At 35.4% G+C, this 22195-nt stretch overlaps 1 protein-coding gene across 2 annotated transcripts in view; it reads right to left on the bottom strand.

Annotated features, from left to right (window-relative positions):
* Nucleotides 1-22195, bottom strand: part of LOC150080687 (plexin-A2-like) — a 1379917-nt gene that overhangs the window by 724703 nt on the left and 633019 nt on the right. For both annotated transcript variants that reach the window (XM_090381876.1, XM_090381877.1), the window contains 3 exons: nucleotides 20879-20979; nucleotides 12978-13107; nucleotides 9312-9474 (listed from right to left, as the gene is read on the bottom strand). In XM_090381876.1, coding sequence (XP_090238002.1) covers nucleotides 9312-9474; nucleotides 12978-13107; nucleotides 20879-20979 — 394 coding nt within the window. The remainder of the gene's footprint in view (nucleotides 1-9311; nucleotides 9475-12977; nucleotides 13108-20878; nucleotides 20980-22195) is intronic.

The raw sequence follows: 22195 nt of genomic DNA, 5'->3' as shown, positions 1-22195 counted from the left end.
CCCTGGTCTGCAAAAATCTTGTGGCTAGGCCTGAACCGCAACTGAAGAATAACAGTAAGTTGAGGTGCCCATAGAGTGCAGAGTAGAAAGGAAGAGTCGAACAAACGAACTGAAAGCCAGAAGAATGAATGAGAGTGCAAGTGTGTGAGAAAAAGAATACAAACCATAAATGCTACAGTTAAGTGCACACTAACCTTAGTTTTAATTAGTATTTAAATTTATATTACACCTTTACATCTTTACAGTCAGTCCTTGTATAGCACGATAGTTGTGTTCCTAGAAACCCTCGTGCAATATAAACAACAGGCCCTATGGGAAAAATAGGGATAGGTGCCGACCACCCAAGACTGAACACACATTTGTAACCAAATGTGTGTTATTTGTAACCAAAACATTACCAAACACATGTAAGTATTTTATTACGACTATTGTGTAATAAAATATTGCTATTGCTTTTGCTTCTATTGTAAGCAAACTTGTTTTTTGTTTGATTTTCTATCCAAACAGATGACAGCCGTTCCATCTCTTCCAACTCTTTGTGTCTTGATTTAATGGATTTTAATTACACTTTGAGTTGTTCCTGCTATGAAAGTTTTTATTTTCTCTGCATTCTTTCTAATTCTCGGCATTGCCTCATTTAGGTCTGTAGAACGTGCAATATCACATGGTCTTTCATTTTGCTCAAAGCGTTTCACAATTTCATATTTTTTCTCTATTGACAGAGGCGGACTGGCCATAAGTCTTACCGGGGAAACCCCAGTGGGCCAGAGGCCAGTGTGATTTTGGCCATAAATGCTAGTATGAGGCCACTACAAATTTTCCCGGGTAAGAATTTTTGACCCAGTCCACCTCTGTTTATCGATATTGCTTTTCTTTTTTTCTCTGAATCTATAGTGTCTTCACCAGGACGCTTCCTTTTCACACCTTTTAAGTATTTTACTCATTTTTAGGGAATAAAGCACAATTACAAAATGAGGAGGCATGCTTGATATACATAAACAAAGCTGTGTTTATGTAGCAACTGAATAAACAACACCATAAAGGCAGAGACACACTATGAACACCTCACTAGCTCACATTTTACTAAAGCACATTTCTGGGGGTTACTACCATAAAACAATAAAAACAATTTCCAGTTGCGTTACTGCTAGTGGAATCTGTTATAAACTGGTAGTAAACTTGATCTAATTGCATTTGTGATAATACCGATAGCTGGAATTGTGTGGGTTTTTACTTTATTATGGTGAAATGTGTTTCCCTTCACTGATATAAAAAACAAATACATTTTCAGAATATTATCTTCATTCCTATCGTGTTGCTTTCAGTTGGGGCGATTCCACATTCGACTGCCATTTCTTGTAAACACAAAGGCAAATCGTGCATAAGCATACGGTTCGTGTTATATATACGATATCGTTTCCCTATTTATAAATTGTGTTTGATCGAATTCGTGTAGTGTAAACATGTGTTATACGAGGACTGACTGTATACTATTATTATGTACATAACCTAATGGGGGGGAAAAAATTTATAAAAAATAAATATGTATAAAAAAAAAAAAAAAAAAAAGAATGCAAGTAGAGTGAGAATGCAAATTATGAATAGTAAATGTGTGTCTCTCTCCCACCCCTTTTGACTGGTGGGTTTGCCACTGCCAGATAATATATCCCACCCCCAGAGTGGGATGAGCAGTTTGACCTTCCTACCGGATTCAACACTACATGGACCTGACAACCATCACCAACGAAGACACACTGAGGCTTTGCTGCCGACACACCATTTGGCAACCTGAACTGGATACTATAACCCGGTTCCCTTTAAAACCCCATCCCCAGGCAGGGAAGGGACCCTCCCTGCCTCTCCCATACTTCGCCTGGTGGGCTTATCTTCACTGACCTCTTTGGGGCTACCTACTCTATTGTCCCCCATCCTACTACCCGTTTCCCCCAGTCTTCAGTCTCCCCCCCCCCCAACACACACGTTGACTCGGTGCATAATAGCCTTAGACGCTAATGCACCATAAAATCCTAAAACAATACCCCCCCCCACACTCTAACTAAACCGACCGAGTACACCCCGAACAATACTGCCAAATTCCAATCAACATCTAAATTCTACTGTTTTCTTGTAAATCTATTGTTCACCCCCCCTTTATATATATATAGGCCTTGCCACTGAAATCCTTGGAAATTAGGTGGTGGAGCCTGCCAAAGTACTTAAATAATCTACTGGGTGCCTGACTTGCCTCCGCGTGGCAAAGTGTGGGCAACGGTGGGCACTAATAGGAACCCAATGGCTAAATGGTCAGAGAAACAATAGAACATAACACTACACAACAAACCACTCCTCACACACTTTTAAAATCTCTGGCCTCCACAGAGTTGTGTGTAACTTAAAAAGAATACAATGGGGAGATGGGGGGGGAGCCCCTGGTACCGTCAGCCAACTAACACTTTACTTAGACCCAGCTGGTCAAGATGCTGAGGATTCTGCAATTACTAATTACCTTGCACAGATTGTTCATTTACCCACCAGAATACCAGATAAACTTAACCACACAGCCAACACTCTTGATATTTTTCTCATGAACCATTCTAAATACAGGGTCAAGGTGAGTGGTCCTCCAGGCACTTCAGATCACAATTTGGCAGTGTCCTCTTCTCTAATAGAGCCTTTCTCAGCCATGCACTGTTTGGCATTACAAGAATGTAAAATAGAATGATCTTCAAGATTTCTATTTTTCTTTCTCTTGGTTGGATTACTGTTTTACATCTGTGTCAAGGTTTTCTCAGATCGTGCCATTGAAATTATTCTTGTAGGGATGAAATCCTTTATTCCACAACCCTCCTCAAAATCTTATCCTTTATCTAGACTGCAGTTTTCCAATAAATGTGCTAAGGCTGTTCAAGATAACAATGTTGCATATTGGAAATGGTTTGCATCCAAATTTCCAAGTTCATTTTCTGTCTACACCAAAGCTCGCAACAACTGTACAGCAGTTATTAATCAGCCCAAACTAGGTTTTCAACAGGTAAGAACAGAAAACTTGCTTATTGTTCAAATGGTAGTCAATTTTCTGGTCTCTTGCCACAGCTATTAGCTGCAACTTTTTCCCATCTGTACTCCAACTTACGATAAAACTAGATGGTTCTATTGCTACCACAGCTAAAGATAAAGCTGGCCTGCTAGCATTCTACTTTATTTCTAACTCTTGTACTGATGATCATGGTAACCCACCTCATTCCCAGTACAATTCACCCAATGCCTTTTGTGATCTTCTGTCAAAAGGATGTCAGAAGAATTTTGAACAATCTTGATGCCAAGAAGGCTCTGGATCCTGATGGTATTTTTCCACTTTCTTATTCTACTGGTGTTTTTCCTTCTGCTTGGAAATTTTCTCATATCCGGGGTGTTCCAAAAAATGTGACAAATCCATCCGATTCAATTATCATCCCATTGCAATTTTACTCTTTCTAAAATAATGAAGAAATCCGTTAAAATTCCAACTCAAAAAACTATCTTCAACCCTTCCATCCTATCAATGATTCGCCAATTTGGAATGTTAGTGTTGATCTGCTGATGATATATTGGCTTATGTTACCTATCTATGGAGAAATTCAATGGAAAAATTTGGTGAAACTCAAACAGTTGCTCTTGACATTTCAAACAAAAATGATTATGTTTGGCATTAAAGTCTCCTTTATAAGTTTCCGTCTTATGGAATGATGACTATTTATTGTAATGGATTTCTACAATTTTGATCACTTGCTACTGGTAATGGTAGATGGTGCTCTGCCTTCTAATTTCTCCATTAATGCTGGTGTTTCCCAAGGTTCAGTTTTCTCTCCCACTCTTGTATATTAATTAGTATTTAAATTTAGTATTAGGATTTCCATGGACTGGAAATCCTATCCATAGTTTTGCTGATGATAGCACATTACATTCCACCTTACAGTTTGAGAAACCATGCCCTGCACAAACAGCATCAACTATCTACCACCAATTCCACAAATTCTGACTTCCAGATAATTCTCCATTAAGGAAAAGATAACTAATTTAAATGCTTCTAAAACTTAATCCAGTATTATATCCCACAAAAAGGATTCTTTTGCTTCTATGCTTATATTCGATGGCACCTAGATTTCTAATCTCTCTTGGTATAAGCACATAAGAAATACTACTTCCCTTTCATCTAAAAAAACTGGGTTTTCTCTTTCACTCTTGTGGCATTACTTTTCTTTCAAAGAGCTACTTCCGTTCAAATCTCAAAACCACCCTACCATGGAATATTGTTCACACATCTGGAGTGGTGCCTCCACAACCTCTCTCAGGTTTCCATTCAAAAGAGAGTTAATTAATAGTTAGGTAAATTAATAACTTATCTCTCGAAAAGTCTCTTCGTTCTGTCTCATAGACTTTCTGTTTCTGCTGCATGCCTTTTCCACAGATAGTCCCATGAGTATTCTAAAAGTAGTTTCTATAATTCCTCCTCTCTCTTCCAAACCAGTCTAAACACATTACACAACCAGTCAAAGTCCTCTTACTCTCCAACTTCAAACCCACAGGACTAACTTCTTTTCTTCCTCACTTATCTCTTAAACTTCTGTTTTCTGGAATAATCTCCCTTCACATGTATTTCGTGAACATTACAATCTACAGAAATTGAAGTCTAATGTCAACAAGTATCTTCTTTCATCTTCTCAACCTTCAAACCAAGCACAGTACTAAGTATTACAGGTTCCAATACCTTTCTTGTTTGGGGTTTTCATTTTTAAAAAAAATCACTATACAATTTAATGCACGATTAACATACAGTACAACGAAGGATAACATCCCAATGAGGTAAATTTTGGTAACAAAATGTTTAAATAGATACACAAATCTTAACTGGAAAATTTGTGGTTGATGCTTAGTAGAAGTTGTTACAATAAAAAGTAATAAGGAAATGGAATGGAAAAACTAAAAGAATTGAAAAAAACTAGCATACCTGCAAATTTGAGGGAGGAAAAATGCAATCATACTTTGTTTAGCTGGTTGTTAATGACAGAGTAAAATATTAAAATGATAAAAATTGCTAGTAAGCAAGGCAACATGCTGTTTGATAACTTCTTATCAAACAGCATGTTCAACTAATAGAACAGCATAAAAAAAAGAGGAATATTAATAAAAATGTTAATACATGTGTTCCAAGCATTTAAAAAACTGCCATTAAATAATTTTTTGAAATAAGTTATAGCTATAAATTCAAAAAGCTAATCTTTTTTTTCACACATTACTTCCTAGCTAATATTTTCAGTTTTTTCACTCTTCCATTTAATTTTATTATTTTTCTTGCAACAAAATTCTATACTAATTACCAAACACAAAGTTAGTGAGGTCTATATAAATATATCCATATATTCAGGCCGATCTTACTGAATACTGACAGACAGATACATAATCCTCCACATAGGAAAACATGGAGAATACATAAATAATGGATGTGTAAGGCCATGTTTATCAGAGAGAAGAAATATTAATACACAGCAAAAGAAATAGAAAAATAAAATACTGCAGGAAAAAGGTATGAGTGCCTTGAGCTAAAACCAATGAGAAAGCCTTTAAACACACACACACACACACACACACACACACACACACACACACACACACACACACACACACACACACACACACACACAATGTAAATTAAATTAAAAAATAAGAAAAGGGAAAAACAATGAAATAAAAAATGGCAATCATAAGACATAGCATGTCCAACAAAATGTTGGACATGATAACACCACTAGAAAGTAAAATTAAAGAAGACAGTAAAGAAGGACTGTAAAGGCCAATCAATGATAAATTTAGACTGGCAACACCTGAAAACACTGAGGCCAAATACAGGTAGTTCTTGATTTTATGAGTTAATTCGTTCCTAGCATGCGCTCGTAAAGCAAAAACTCATAAAGCGGGAAGTTATTTCCCATAGACATAAGGTTAAAAAAAGGGGGTTATGTTCTCAACAATGAAATTAGCTAGCTAATTAGTTTATGTTGAAACAATGATTGATTTATCAAAAGAAATGAAAACGTAGCCTGTAAAATCAAACAAATTATAATAATAGAGATTTTATTTACGACTTACAAATATTAAAGAATGTTTATTCTTCATCATCGACTAAATGTACACTCGTTGATCACTTATTATTGGCTCGGCACTCGTTTGGTTTGTTTCACAAGGAGTCGTCTTCTTCAGAAATGTTTCAAGAGGCGTTTGTTTCCAAGATAATCTTCTCTTTTAATTATAAATTTCATGTTGTATACATAAGCATTTTTTAATGGAACGCAAATTGCAACTAACATGATTTGCTCGGAGTAACAAGTTCATAAGGCTTAAAAAAAAGGAATGAAAAGACGATTCTGAAAATTTATTTATGTTTTTTATACAATTGAAGATTTCAGTAAAGGGGAAACACATTTCACCATAACAGCATTAAAAAATCACACAATTCCAGCTATTGATATTTTCGCAAATGCAAGATGAGTTTACTATCCGTTTATAAATACTTGCAGTAACAGAAAAACCAAATAAACCAGAAAGTGTAAATTTGTTTTTATTGTTTCATGGTCGTGACCTCCAGAAATGTGCTTTAGAAAAATATCACAAAGCCGTTCAAAATTGATTCTTATAATGGAAAATATGATAACAATGAAACTATAGTGCATTTTAATGATTTGAATTGGTAACTAATACAATTTACAAACCACGCTCATGACCTTTTATATTGCCTTAAGGTCACGCTCGTGACGTTAAAAATGCCATTTTAGAGAGATAAATAGCTTAGTTATACAGCGAAAATTTCAACTTCCGAGATCTTGAAAAAAAAAAAAGAAAAAGAAGAAAAAAAAAGCATTACCAAAAAAACAATGTGTTATTGGGTTCACATTACGATACTTTAACGACATGATGGTGTCTCTGGAACTGATTAATATCGTAAAGCAGGGTACACTGTATTGTATAGCTATGCACGTGATTTGGAATGCGGTAATTATGAATGGTTAACATTCATTTTTCGCAATTAATGTTCATATTTTCGATTTTGTTAATACTTTGGGGGAAAAAAAACTCGTAAACCCGGGAACTTGTAAATCGAGAACTGCCTGTAAAATATCATGATAATGGGGTTGCAAACTATCCATGAAAAACTGAATCCAAGAAACAACAAAAATAGAAGACAGACAACTATTGTGTCCCTTATCATCAAAGGGCTACAAGACAACAATAATCATAGAAATTACTGAATTTCAAATGTTATATAAATCTATGACCCATAATACAAATGTTATACAAATCTATGACCTGCAGAACAGTGGCCCTTATGCTGTAAAGAAACAGACAAGAAACCTTAAGCGCTTACACATATGCTAATTCATACCACCAATAAGAGTGAAAAGAAGTCTAAAATAGGAAATCAGAATTAAAATGTAAATATAGCAGTATGATATGATATGATATGATATGATATGATGATATGATATGATATGATATGATATGATATGATATGATATGATATGATATGATATGATATGTGAAGCAGCCATTCAGCTGACAACAACCAAAAGAAATAAAGTGTAAGTGCTTAAGCTTTCTTGTCTTTATTTCTTTACTGCATAAGGGCCATCATTCTGCAGGGCTATTGTATCAGCAGGATAGCATTAGTTGGTCAGTTTCTGCCTGTTACATAGATTTGTATAACTTTTGAAATGAAGAAATTTCTATGACTACTGTTGTCTTGTGGCATTCTAATGAAAAAGGACACAATAGTCATCTGTTCTCTATTTTTTATTGTTTCTTGGATTTGGTTTTTCATGGACAGTTAACAGCTCCATTATAATATTTCACATTATTTAGCCTCTGCATTTTCAGTCTAAATTTATCATTGATTGGCTTTTAAACTTATGGTATATTTACCTTTTATTTAAATATTCTAAATTTATGTACATATTATTTTTCTCAATTTTTTTTTTTTAGATGTATTAATTTTTTACAGCACATTTTCTTCTTACTGTCTTACTTTACTTACAACACACACACACACACACACACACACACACACAATGCTTCCGTAGCCAGGTGGGCAGGAGCAGCAGTGCATAGCACATGCTTCTTGATTAGACTGGGGTTCGAGCCCGTGACCACCAAATACGGAAAGGTCAGGGAATAACCACTGCATATCCCTGGAGCAATATGCCTTAGATTTTTAGTTGCTCCTAAAAACCAAATAACAAACAAACAAATACACATACAGTCAATAAAGTTCTCGGATTGATGCAATAAAAAGAACGCAATGTTTTATTCAAAGTAATCAGAACCACATTGAATGCACTTATTAATTACACCGTTCTAAAAGTTTCTGAAAGGAGTCACAAAGGTGTCAAAAGAGAAAATGTTCAGTTTGGCAGTTACAGTTTTAGTTATTCCTCAACATCATGAAATCTCTTTCCTTTGAGAGCAGTTTCATCTTGGGAAAGAGGAAGAAGTCTGCTGGTGCTTCTGCTCATCCTTGAGGCTGTCCACAAATTTGCACAGACCTTCCTTTTCCCTAAATCTTCATGCAGAATTTCACAAGTCATCTCCTTATTCATATCCACCTCATCAGCCACCATTATGAGGATCAAATGACAATCTCATGCTACAATTTCCCAAACTTTTGCAACTCTGTCTTCATATCAAGAGGTTGACAGATGCCCACTTCTTGGGTCACTGCAAACATCCTCATGTCTGTCTCTGAACTGCTTATAACACACTGGTATGATTTAACATTCATCATAAACAGTTTTTGGCATTTCATACATTTTTGTTGTACATTTTCCCAATTTAAAGCAAAATTTGATATTTGTTCATTGATGAATTGCAAAACTATGACAAGGAACATTAACACTACTAACAAAATTGGTTGTTGCTTGTAACCTGCCAGTCTACTGGACAACCTCTGTACCACCATCTGTTGGAGGACGATTGAATTACATTACAACATACTACTTACATTTATTTTCAAACTCATTGAACATGACTGCAACAGCACCAGTTCAGAAACTTTATTGCTACATCTCATATATAAACCCATTTGAAATTTTATATTCATAATATCAGAATATAAATTTGTTAAATTTCAGCATGTGGAAGATTTATAATGATGATTTACAAAGTTATTTTCTAATTTAGAAGTCTATTAATGAATATTTTATTCAAAATACCTTTGGGGGGGGGGGAGAGAGAGAGAGAGAGAGAGAGAGAGAGAGAGAGAGAGAGAGAGAGAGAATACTTACGCTGTCCAGGTGGTATTGGTGGCAATGAATCTGTGTGAGGTGTGGCACAATTTAATGCATTGGCAGAACGAGTTGCATTAGTCACCAAGGTTTTCCCCAAAGCTGTGAAGGCACAGAAAAAGTGCCCTTCCAGAACAGGAAGATTGTCTATAACTAAACTTAGCTAAATGAATAAGATCAAAAAGAAATATTACTTGCTTTTGAAAATCTTTAAAAGAATATTTTAATTAAAATCAATTCATCCAAAAAATACAAGCTCAGCTGGAGCAATATCCTGTTCTAAATAATGAATGACAAAGTGCATACAATATTTCAATAAATGCTAGACTCAAGTTTATGCATTTAGAATTAATGCTAAATGCAAATAAAGTAAAATTTTGATTCCATCTTTATCAGCTATTTGACAGTCAAAATTCTAATACTCTGGGCTCTGTTCCCATCCAGTTTTAATTTGTGATGATTGAAGTGCAGTCAAACTCAGTTATAGCATCATTGAGATTATAGCAATATCTTGATGTTATAAATGAATAATATAATTACTGAATAATATAATAAGATGTTATAACTGAATAATAACAAAGGTTGAAATTTTTTAAAATTACATTAAAATTAGTACAAATTCAATTGACATAAAATGCACACATATTACACATAGTTATGACTCGGTTACACTAAATAATGTTTCACTTTCATAGGTATTGCACAGACTATTTGCATATATACATAAAATCAAACCAGCATAACACACAAAGTTCTTAATTCCAAATAATCTGACAAAACGTGTTCTGTTTTAATCATTAAAAATGGACTATTTACCAGGATATTTTCACTCTTTTGCAGTTTAAATTACTTTAAAAGAACCCTGTGGACATAAGAATGTTCAGGTTTATGTAAGTATTTCATTTTGCAAAATAATAAGAGGAGTTTGCCTCAATACAGTACGTAGAACACTTCCGTATGATACTCTCCAGAAATTAAAACGAAAAAATCATGTCGAACCTTGGTAAGACGAGTCGGAAATTACACACTATACTGAACAATCGCTCGGTTCTTTCCACGTTTGCCAATTAATGACCTGGTATACAACATTTCTTGCAGTGATTGCAACTCATCTTATCAATGTTTGACGTGTTTTTTTCTGAATATTCGTGTAAATCAATATGAAGTCTCAGTTCGTGCTTCTCGTTCAGCAGCGCCAGAATTAGTACAAATTCATTTATTTCAATTATTCAATTATTTCAATTATTCAATTCAATCCTTTCATGCCATTAACGAAAAATATACTTTTTTATTTAACGAGGCCAAAATACTTAATGTCCAATGTAATTATACGTGACTATTAATTGCAGAAACTGTAGAAATTAAATTACACAAGAATTCTGTTAATGTTTGTTGGCCATATTTGATCTCCGATGCGTGGACCTTAGCACGCATGCACGAAGACAAATAATCACTATTTAAGTTTCATGTTCAACCCTATTCAGTAATTTTCATTCCTGTGATCACAACATACGGTCAAAAAGCGTTGTCAGCTTCAGGAAGGAAAATCGTTCTGAATATTTTCGTTAGATTCTTTTTAATATTTTTAATTGCGTTAAATTGATTTCTAATTGTGTTAAATTGACTTAATTGTGTTTAATTGGTTTTTTATTATGTTACTCTAATGTAAGTTTTTTGATTTTTTCGTTTTAATTTCTGGAGAGTATCATATGGAAGTGTTCTACGTACTATATTGAGGTAAACTCCTCTTATTATTTTGCAAATATTAATATCAACGTAGAACGTATTGAGCATTACAGCTCATACTATGTACTTCATTTTGCTACAATTCTATTAAAATGACTAAATTTTTTGTTTTGAATTCCAAACTGCATGGCGCTGTTGAGTTTGATAAGTTAAATTGGTGAGCAACAATGCATTTCTTCTTCTTCTTCTTCTTCTTCTTCTTCTTCCCAATTTATATTTCTCTTATAACTTTCATTTTATCTTCACCGCTTAAAACTTTTGTTTGCCATCCGTAGTGAAAATACTGCACTATGGTATGAAAGAAAAAAAAAAAAAAAAAAAACACCATCTTAAATCTTTGCAACAGAATGATGCCAAATGACTGGAATTTAGAAGTAACTACAGGTGTGGATGATATTAAATGCTTGAGAGTTTACACTAGTAAAATAAACTTTTAAAACTGTCAATTTCTTAAGAGCAAATGTGCTTCCATATTGTGGCAGTGTTTACAGAGAAACTACCCTGTGGTACAGTACTAAACAGGCCATAAGGAATGGCTGTGTTACATAAGAGAAGCCTCTCATGTACATCTATATATTCACTTACTTCACAATTTACTGTGTAGCATAATAAAATCTTACAATATAAACTTTTAAAAGAGCAAAAATAATTGACTTAAAAATAGACAGTGACTCTTAATTGTAATATACTATGCAAGATGCAAAAGGAAATTGTAAAAAGAGGATCAACCAGGGATGCTGGAGGGAGAATGGGGGGAAAGAGCTCCCTTGTTATATTTTTGGGGATTATCCAAGCCCCTTGTTAAAATTAGTTTGATAAAATTTAACAGACTATTTTAACTGGGGATGGTCCTTAGTTGAAATTCTTCTCAAGCAAGCTGCCTGGTTAACAGATTGGCAGCACAGCCTTGGTATCAATGTATAGGTGAACATATACTGCTGGTCAGTTCACTGGAAAATTTGACATATAGTACAGGTGTGCAACTTTGAAGTGATATAGCAAAGCAGAATGGTACAATTTAAATGATTTTTCCTAACTTATTTCATTTTTATTATACTTATATTTCTTCTCTTTGTGCCTGTACTGTGCAAGAAAGAGATTTTAAGGTTTATTTTAATTTTGCTCTCATTCTCTCTCTCTCTCTCTCTCTCTCTCTCTCTCTATGCCATACAAATTTTGCTGTTTGGATAAACTATAGTTGTAATACACAGCATTATAGCTCCAATAGTTTTTTAAATTTATTACAAGGAGTTAAATGATGTCTCCGAGATATTATGGAAAAAACAAACACTAATCATACCACTAGCTGATTAGTCTGAAAAATTTTTATCAGAACTCACAATGCGAGCAGTAGTCCTCTGAATTTGTGGTGGATGAACACTCGTAATGCTGTCTGGTTAACAAATTGGCAGCACAGCCTTGGTATCAATGTAGAGGTGAACATATACTGCTGGTCAGTTCATTGGAAAATTTGACATATAGTACAGGTGTGCAACTTTGAAGTGATATAGCAAGGCAAAATGGTACAATTTAAATGATTTTTCCTAACTTATTTCATTTTTATTATACTTATATTTCTTCTCTTTGTGCCTACATTGTACAAGAAAGAGCTTGTAAGGTTTATTTTAATTTTGCTCTCTTGCTCGCTCTCTCTCTCTCTCTCTCTGTGTGTGTGTGTGTGTGTGTGTGTGTGTGTGTGTGTGTGTGTGTGTGTGTGTGTGTGCGCGCGCGCGCCATACAAATTTTGCTGTTTGGATATTACTAATACATAAACTATAGTTGTAATGCACTGCATTATAGCTCCAATAGTTTTTAAATTTACTACAAGGATTTAAGTGATGTCTTCGAGATATTATGGAAAAAACAAACACTAATCATACCACTAGCTAATTAGTCTGAAAAACCTTTATCAGAACTCACAATGCGAGCGGTAGTCCTCTGAATTTGTGGTGGATGAACACTTGTAATGGTAGTGCATTTTCCACTCTTATACGATAACCAATATAGAGGATCTTGGGCAGCTTCAGCACAATCACTTCTCAAGCTACATCTGAAGGAAATATAGAACAATATGAAGTTAGATGAAAGTCACTTATTCTTATATAAAGGTATAAGAAATGAATATATCTGATAAATTGGCATAATAAATCATTAAAAGTTAGAAAAAATTCATTGTTATTAATTCTAAAACTTTAATAGTGAATTATTCCTTGCTTGGCATAATATGATTTTTTTTTTATGCTGCATGTCAACAGAAATGTAAAAAATTTAAATGCAAATAAAAGCGGTAACTTTTCTTGTAGAAAAACTTCTGTTTGTTTGTTGTTTGTTATTTGGTTTTTAGGAGCATTAGCAACTAAGGGGATATGCGGTGGTTATTCCCTGACCTTTCCGCATCCTCCGTATTTGGTGGTCATGGGCTCGAACCCCGGTCTAATCAAGAAGCTTGTGCTAGGCACTGCTGCTCCTGCCCACCTGGCTACGGAGGCGCCAGAAAAACTTTTCTTATAGGCTACATGAGAGCATAAAGTAGTGCATAAAGCATGTATGTTCTGTAGGAACATTTTGTTGAACTAGATGGGTGCATCATGTTACATACCAGAAGCATAGTATGTAACACGATGTAGTAAACTACATGGGAACTGTTTCAGTCTCAAAATGGATTTCATTCAGATCGGTCGTGTGTCTATTTAAAAATAATACAACAAGAAAAATCATCATTGGTAGGTCCGTCCAATGCTTAGGAGCAGCCTGAGTACTTTTTTTGCCCATATAAATTTCAATGAACAAAAAATATCCTGAAATATTCTTTTTCATATTACCGTATGTCAATAAATAGTAGTACAGGTCAACCATCACTAATCCGGTTCCACTGCTAATTCGGACATAATTTCAAATTTCCCGGGTTGGCGCACCAACTTTCCGCTACTGTTTTGGTAGCATTGGTTGCAGCATCAGCTGTTGGAGCGAACTCGTAAAAACTGGCAAGCCATTCTCACTTGTTTTTCTGCATTTATTATTATAACCTGCTCACTTTTAACCCTAGCCATGGTTGAAATGCATAAAGGAAGTGCCTCTTGTGGTGTAAAGTGCAAACACCATACACTGTCCATAACAGGTAAAGTTGAACTTCTGAAAAAACTCGACAGGAGTGTGTCTGTGAGAAGTTTAACTCTGCTTAACTGTAAATTCTGACAATTTCTCTCGGTTCCTCTTATTTTAGTAATTTTCTTTTAGCCATTCCTTTTTAGATTTTTTTTTTTTTTTTTAAAAACACACTTTACAAACTTGGAAAAACACAACACAATATGATGGATAATACAGCGTGCTAACGAACTTGTTTTCACAAAATTTCTAACAATACTGACAAAGTTATTACGACATTTGAGAGTTTATTTTATCGCAATTAGTTTTATTGCAGCGTTCGGCACACGTGCAATAAACTAATCACAAACAACCTTAACATGTATGTTATAATAGCGTCACACGTATGTGGCTGACATGGCTTCTTAAAAAATAAAGTAACCTACTTGGCCACATCGACCACATATATGCAACATAAAAAAAAAAGAAGACTTTTCTTTTTATGTTCTAAGCAAAAAAACGACAACACTGATAATACAATATTTATTTTAGAATCACCAATCAAAAATTATTTGCTAAATATTGTTTTGGTCCTTGGGGAATTTTTTTCTTAAACCAGCTTGGCAGTCAATGTGTTAAAGGTAGGATGAGGTGTTTAGCTGTTGGGTAAACTGTATGTGCTAAAATAACCACCGGTCATCCGGCAAACTCACTAATCTGGCACCCCACGGTCCCAATGCTGCCAGATTAGTGACGGCTGACCTGTATTAATGGCAAATGATGCAAGAAAGCAATCTTATATAGCAACAGCAGGAAAAAAAAAAAAATCACCCACCCGCTCTCCAAGAATTTGTCTAGTTCACCCTTGAATTTATTCAACCCATCCACTTCCAACAATCAACCACCTGCTGGCCAAAGGCAAACTTCCACACATCTGCCCTGCAAACATCCTTCCTCAACCTGAATTTATGCCCCTCATGTGTGTAGTCTCAGCATGTGGAAGGATACCATTAACATTCAGCTTACTCAATCAAATCAAATCAAACACCTCAATCAGATCGCTCCACAGGTGCCTAGCTTGAGACCCTGCAATTTGCAGAACTGAAGCCTTTCTAGGTAAGAGCACCCTTTTGCTCCCTTCACCAATCTGGTTGCCTTCTCTGCACCCGTTCCAGTAGATTTATATCCTTAAAGTGAGGCCTCCAAATCTGTATACAGTACTTAAGATGCGGCCTAACCATAACTTTGTACAAGGGGACAATTACCTCCTTATCCCTGCCAGCAAAGTTTCTGTATATCATTGGCAAAACCCTATGAGCTGTCCTGGCAGCACATTTGCACTACTCAGAGAATTTCATGTCTGACTGAACGATTACCCCAAGGTAATTTTCATTCTCCACTACAAGGTGTAGTACCACACAGTTGATAAGTTGCTCTAGGGTTACTACTACCCATGTGCAGTACTTTGCATTTGTCAACGTTAAACTTCAATTTCCATTCCTCAGCCCGTCGACCCAATTTTCCTAGATCTATACTAACATCTACATGGCTTCAATGAGCTCTTGCCACCTCTAAGAAAATTGCAAAAACAAATATCATTGTTTTGTTTACTGTCTTCTATAAGCATAATTTGTTTTTGTTGTGCTAGCAGAATTTAAAACCACTTAGTTAATATTTCATTCACAACAGAAGGAAATTTGCCACTGCAATGTCCTGTTACTGCACTACTTTAAAACATATGGCATTGCTATGTTTTCATCACTTATTTAAAAGAGACCACACATTGCCTGATGAGGGATCAGAAAATCTTGAAAGAGGCTGTCATAGCAGTGTCCCATCTTAATGGTAAATTAGCTACTTGTTTGAAAGTAATGCAATACCTGGGAAATCTTTGCACAGTTGTTTTGTTTTTTTAGATGCATCTACAACTCACTATAGTACCATATTACACCACTGTGTATTATGCTGTACAAACTAGGCTGTAAAAGTGTGTGTTTAGGCCTGTCTTCATGTTGCAAGGGCTGAGAAACCTGAAACAACTCATGGAGGAAAAAACTCTATCATCTGTGGCTGAAATCAGCTAACCATTGTCTTGATTGGTGAGGCCTTTAGAAATTCTCCCAGTCTATGATGTGATTTGAACCCAGATCTCTCAAAATGAGTGACAAGTGGCAAAACCACTACTGTATACCATCATGGAGGTTAAATTGAGCAGTGATTTTATACTAATATCCACTGCAAGTTCAGCAAGTATATATAAACTGCTTTGTGGTTGTTTTTATTTTATTATTATTTTATTGCATAAAATAATATACAAATGAATGGCATATAGAAAAGCAAATAAAAAAAATTCAGGTTACTCACTAAATTTTTCAGTATCAGACATCATAACTAATTCATACAGCAACACTTCATTGCTCAGCTGAGAAAGCATGCCAACTGCAATGTCTGGTTTCAAAATACATCAGCATCTGTGGACAAAATGTCATATGTAGCACTCTACCCAGGCTGCTGAAATAAATGTTGTCCAATGTGTAGTTTACAATGTTCATCTAAGCTGCATAGAAATACAGCGAGTACAATCCAGGAAGTAAGATGCCCAATGTTACTTGTGACATTTTGCTTTTGTAGCAAAAGAGCTGCATATGCCATAGTTATTCTTTATGTAAGTGTACACAGGATGTACACACAGAAAAAGTCACTTTGCTTTATTGCTTAGTTAAAGGAATTTATTCAGAAGAGGGGGCTTAGAGGAGAACAGGCATTCTGTGTGTTTTCAGATCCTCAGTCTAAAACACTGATTAATCCAATATATATCTTTCTATTTTAGAAGATTTAGGAGAAGTCTGGTTGGCCTGCCTCCTTAAAATCCACTCAAGCTCACCTTCTCATTGCAGTGCAGTATAAACAGGCTACAAGGAATCACTTGATTACATGATCAAAGCCTCCCATAAGTCCTGTTACATCACTTTGGTGGCAACAAATGTGTAGTGGTTCTCTTCAAGACACCTGGTCAGCATAAAGAGGAAAACATCAAACCTCCAGCACTTCATTAAATATGACAACACAACAAAACAAATGGCTCTCAGTCCCCATGGAACATTACACATCCACATGTACTGTACTGCAAGATGTAAAAACCATGTCTTATTCTTTGTAACAGAATGATGCTAACTGACTGGAATTTGAAACAAAAATTTCCTTGTGCAAAGGGTAACTGCATATGTGTGGGCGGTACTAAATTCTCAAGAATTTAATCTCAAAATATAAACTCTTGAGATTGTCATATTAAGGGATTTTTTACAGAAGACAATTTGCAGTGCAGTATAAACAGGCTACAAGGAATCGCTTGATTACATAACCAAAGCCTCCCATTTACACATATAATAAGAATCAATATGAATGATGTCACATATGCTTTTGGTTGTTTTTTTTTTCTCTGTCTCTTTTACTCTATGTATAAAACACAGTAAAGTTTCCCACAAATGCTGTGGTTAATTATTGGCCACTTCAACAGCCATCAACCTGTTTCGATGTTCAAGATGAACTGTTCCTGTGCTTGTCTCTTATGATGCTTTCTTGCATAATATGCCTCATGGGTCTTTTATAAGGAAGGTGGCTTGTACTAATTTACTGATTGGGGAGTGGGGATTTTGACTCTTATTTCTGGACTCCATCAGCAATGAGAATTATAAAAGTTGACATCCTCTACACTTTTTTAAAATTAAATCTTTAATGTTATTAATATTTATAAACTAAGTTCATTTATTATCTTTATTGTTTTCTAAGCTCAGTGACGGTATCATCCCTAGGCCATATGCATTGTGTTGTGTTGGAAATGAAAAACCTGTAGAATGAAGTTTGCTTTTATTTTTTGATACACACATTCAAATGGGATGCCCAAAACACTGGCACCGTACTGAACTGCCACTTGTCAATTACTGATCACTAGATCATGCACACTTGCTCCCTCCCTCGTTTAAATTCTCTTTCCCACTTCTTAACTGTGGAATAGGAAGGTACAAGCAACTCCTCATGAATTGATGTTAATGAAACTGCATGAACTTAGTAGGTTACTATTTGAAGTGTTATACATTAAGTATGAAAATTTTTCACAGTGCACCACTACCCTTTCATACTCAAGCCATAAACTTTTCAACTCCCTGCTGCCTCCCGCATAGAGTGCGGTCGTAAAAGTCCTTTCAACAGGATTTAGAGAGATGTTAAAATTGCTACCAGCATGGCAAAATAATGAGATGAGGCTCAGGTTACATTATTGAGACAACAACAAAAAACTACAAATGAGTTTTTTGTAGTTTTCATCATCAAAAAATTCCACCAAAGCCATTTCACTTTGAACCTCCAAGTAATGGTTTAATTGAACGTTAAAAGGCAAAACAAGTGTAAGAGAGCTAAATCATCAATGAGCTATTAGGTGCTCCATAGATGAGGTATTTGGCTTCCCATCAAAATGTGTTCAAAATGAAAAAACTAGACTGGTCAGCAAAAAATCTATCAGAGGTTAAAAGCATTTACGTACATTGTTGCAAATATTTTGGTTTTGTTTGTTTGTTTTGTTATTTGATTTTTAGGAGCATTAGCAACTAAGGCCATATTGCTCCAGGATATGCAGTGGTCATTCCCTGACCTTTCCGCATCCTCCGTATTTGGTGGTGACGGGCTCGAACCCCGGTCTAATCAAATATTTTGGTTACCCTTAAAAAGTCCATAAGCTATGGAATGAATATAAGCACAATATTAGCAAATAATAAAACATCTACATCTTCATCCTTAAAAAACTGCAACACGTGTACAGAAGCGCACGTGCATGTGTGTGCACGCATGCCCACACTGAATGCTAACTGGCATAAATGGAATATTTCATGCATCGATATTTCAAGATTTGTTGTACACTGACTACAACTTTCTTTAACATAAGTTCTCTGAGGCCCTGCACATCATAATAATAACTAATTCTATCTGGATAAGTCAACAAGCAACTTTGAGCTGAGAAGATGAAGGCACATCTATTTAACAAATATGGCTGTAGTGAGAAAATATTACTTAAATAGACAAGAACCAAACTGATGAACATTAACAGTTGCCCCTCACCACTTCTGTCTATAACAACCAATGCATTCAGTGATTACTATAAGGTAAAAAAAAGGTGAAATACCAACTGGCTGATCCCATGAATCTACTGTTTCATACTTCTTTAAGCTTATATTCTTCAATCTGAAAGAATAAAATTACAGTAGACTGTTGAAATAACAGCACCTCAAATAATGAAACATTCAAGCTAATGGCACATTGAGATTGGATGTTTGTTTGTTTGTTATTTGGTTTTTAGGAGCATTAGCAACTAAGGCCATATTGCTCCGGGAATATGCAGTGGTCATTCCGTTGACCTTTCTGCATCCTCCGTATTTGGTGGTGACGGGTTCGAACCCCAGTCTAATCAAGAAGCGTGTGCTACGCACTGCCGCTGCTCCTCCTCCTTCCCACCTGGCTACGGAGGCGCCGATGTTTGTATAAATGCAGATGTCTTGCAGTGCTGAAAAAAGAAAACTTCAAGGCACGTGATTACTGCATTTGTTGCCATTTTGAAGTGAATTCTGTACTGATATCACTGATTATACTGCTGTTTTACATTTATTTTAAATTAAAGACCCCTCACTATGGTTCCTAAAGTTAATAAACCTCATACAGAGAAGAAAAGAACAACAACATTAAAGCTTTGTAACAAACTTGATATAATCCAAACTATTACATTAAGGTCACCAAGAAAGTTAATTCATATTCCCATGTGTATTGTGTCAGTAAATTGCATTTGTTTTCTGGTCGATTTGCATGTTTTGCTGGATGAAAAATCCAGCAAAACATGCAAAGTTTTGGGGGGGGAGGAGAGAACCTTGCTATCTACACTTGCCACAGAGTGAAAAAATGCCCATAAATGAGCCTCGCGTCATCAATGGGATTCGAACCTGGGCCTTTTCCATCCGGTGTGGGGAGGACGGTGATACCACTGTGCTACCCACACAGACTAAACTTGATACAATAAAGAAAATAGAATGGGAATAAGTAGGAGTTGTTAATGGCAGAATATATAACATTCGGTCATCAACATGTTTATGTTTTTTATATGCAGTTAATAAAATTGCATTCTTAATCTCTATTTCTTATTTAGCCTTATTATTTCTGCATTTATTATTATTATTTATTATTATTAGCTAAATGGCACAAGAAGCCTGAGGTTTATGCTGCACCAGCCAAAAAAAAAATTTTGAATTACCCTGAGGAGTAAGAGAAAAAAAACAAGAGTCAGAAGTAGAAGGGATTCACCAAGAAAGAGAAGAATGATGATATCCAGCTCAGGACCCTGGGTGGGTGTGCCAAGTCCATACTCACCAGATGTGAGCCCCTGGGTAAAATATATATATTAAAAATAAAACTTTCTAGATAATGGAAAAATCGAAATAGCAGCAACTTGAATCCCCAAAGGTGCAGTTATTCTGAAAGTCTACTGTACATACAAATTTTCATAGGAAAAGTTCACACTGCAGCTAAGGAAATGCCATTTTGAGCAGTCTTCTCATCCAACAATTGGCAAGTGATTTTTGGGTCGCATGGAACATTACACATCCAGTGAGTAAACAAAAACAAATCAAAATTCAAAACTGGATCACAGTGTTAATCTTATAAAATTACAGGCTTTCACAATATCCACACTAACTTACTTATTTTCCAATGAACACCAACCACAATACGGATCTTCAGCTCCAAGGCATTCTCCACAGGTTCTGTATACTTGACATTCTTGAACCTTTACCATGGTCACCTGTTGAAAAATAAATAAAACAATTCAGCATTGTGGGCTTAGAAGAGATTTTTGCCTATGCATTTGTGAACTTAATTTGGAGGAGTTGCATCCATTTTCCATACTGAATAAACTGCAGATGCAAACTAAATTTGGAAAAAGAACTTGATTTGAATATGGGGAGTACAATCTGCACAGAAAGGACAAAGAGGAGAAGTTAAGCTCTTAGTTAAGAAGCATATTAAATCTAAGGCAGTGCAGCCATTCGACATGGGTGGCACTGCAATGTTAAGTCAGTTTGTTATAACATAAGCACTTGGAAAATCAAAATGACAGTAGTAGTGCATTAAGCCTTAACAACTGTGATGAGTATAATAAACAACTGGCCAGTAAATCGAAATGACTTATAATAGAGTATTACAACTTTCCAGATATTAACTGGAACTTGTGGGTTGTTCACTCGATGACTGTTTTCTATGGCAGCAAAGAAGCAACAAGAGAAAGCAATATTACTAAACTGATTAAAGCAGCAATTCTTCATGCATTAAGAATATGCAGGTAAAAAACCTACTGGGTGACAGAGATCATGGTGTACTGATGTGGGATTTACTTAAAGACAAAACTACTGTCAAGGGTAAATTCATTTGTTTTCTTAAAGGTGACTTACAGTGGTCTCAGCAAGTTTTTAAATTCTATAAAGTGGGAATAACTGATGATATTATCAATGGCAAATTAAAATTGGGAAATATTTAAGGAAATAATTTTAGAAGCTATTAAGGTTTCACACCAACTAAGAAATACTGTTCAGCACTTCAATCTAAATCGATGGCAGATGAACTAATTACACTTGTGACAGAGAAGAAAAATGCATGGTTTGCATATATATTATCAGGCAACATAGAAGCCTAGTAGGTATAAACTAATCTGCAATCCAGTAAAAAGGAGGTTTGGCAAACTAAGTCAGATTATGAGAAATTCTTGGCAAAGGAAACAGTAAAGACATATAAACACTAGAAGCGAGGGGATGAATCACTCAGGTCCATGTGATATCAATGGTTTAACATTTATGATAACTGATAGGAAAGAGGAAGAGAAACTGTTGAAATTAAACATAAAAGAAAGGCATCTTGGGTAGATGGGATCTATCCAATTATATTAATGGAGGCAGAAAAGGAGGTAAGCAATCCCTTAGCCCTTGTGGACCTCCCTATGGCTAAGATGTGCATTTATAACCCCA

Source organism: Mastigoproctus giganteus, chromosome 9, assembly GCF_048544385.1.
Source record: "Mastigoproctus giganteus isolate SK-2022 chromosome 9, ASM4854438v1, whole genome shotgun sequence".
NCBI lineage: Eukaryota > Metazoa > Arthropoda > Arachnida > Uropygi > Thelyphonidae > Mastigoproctus > Mastigoproctus giganteus.
This window is presented reverse-complemented; position numbering and strand designations above follow the sequence as displayed.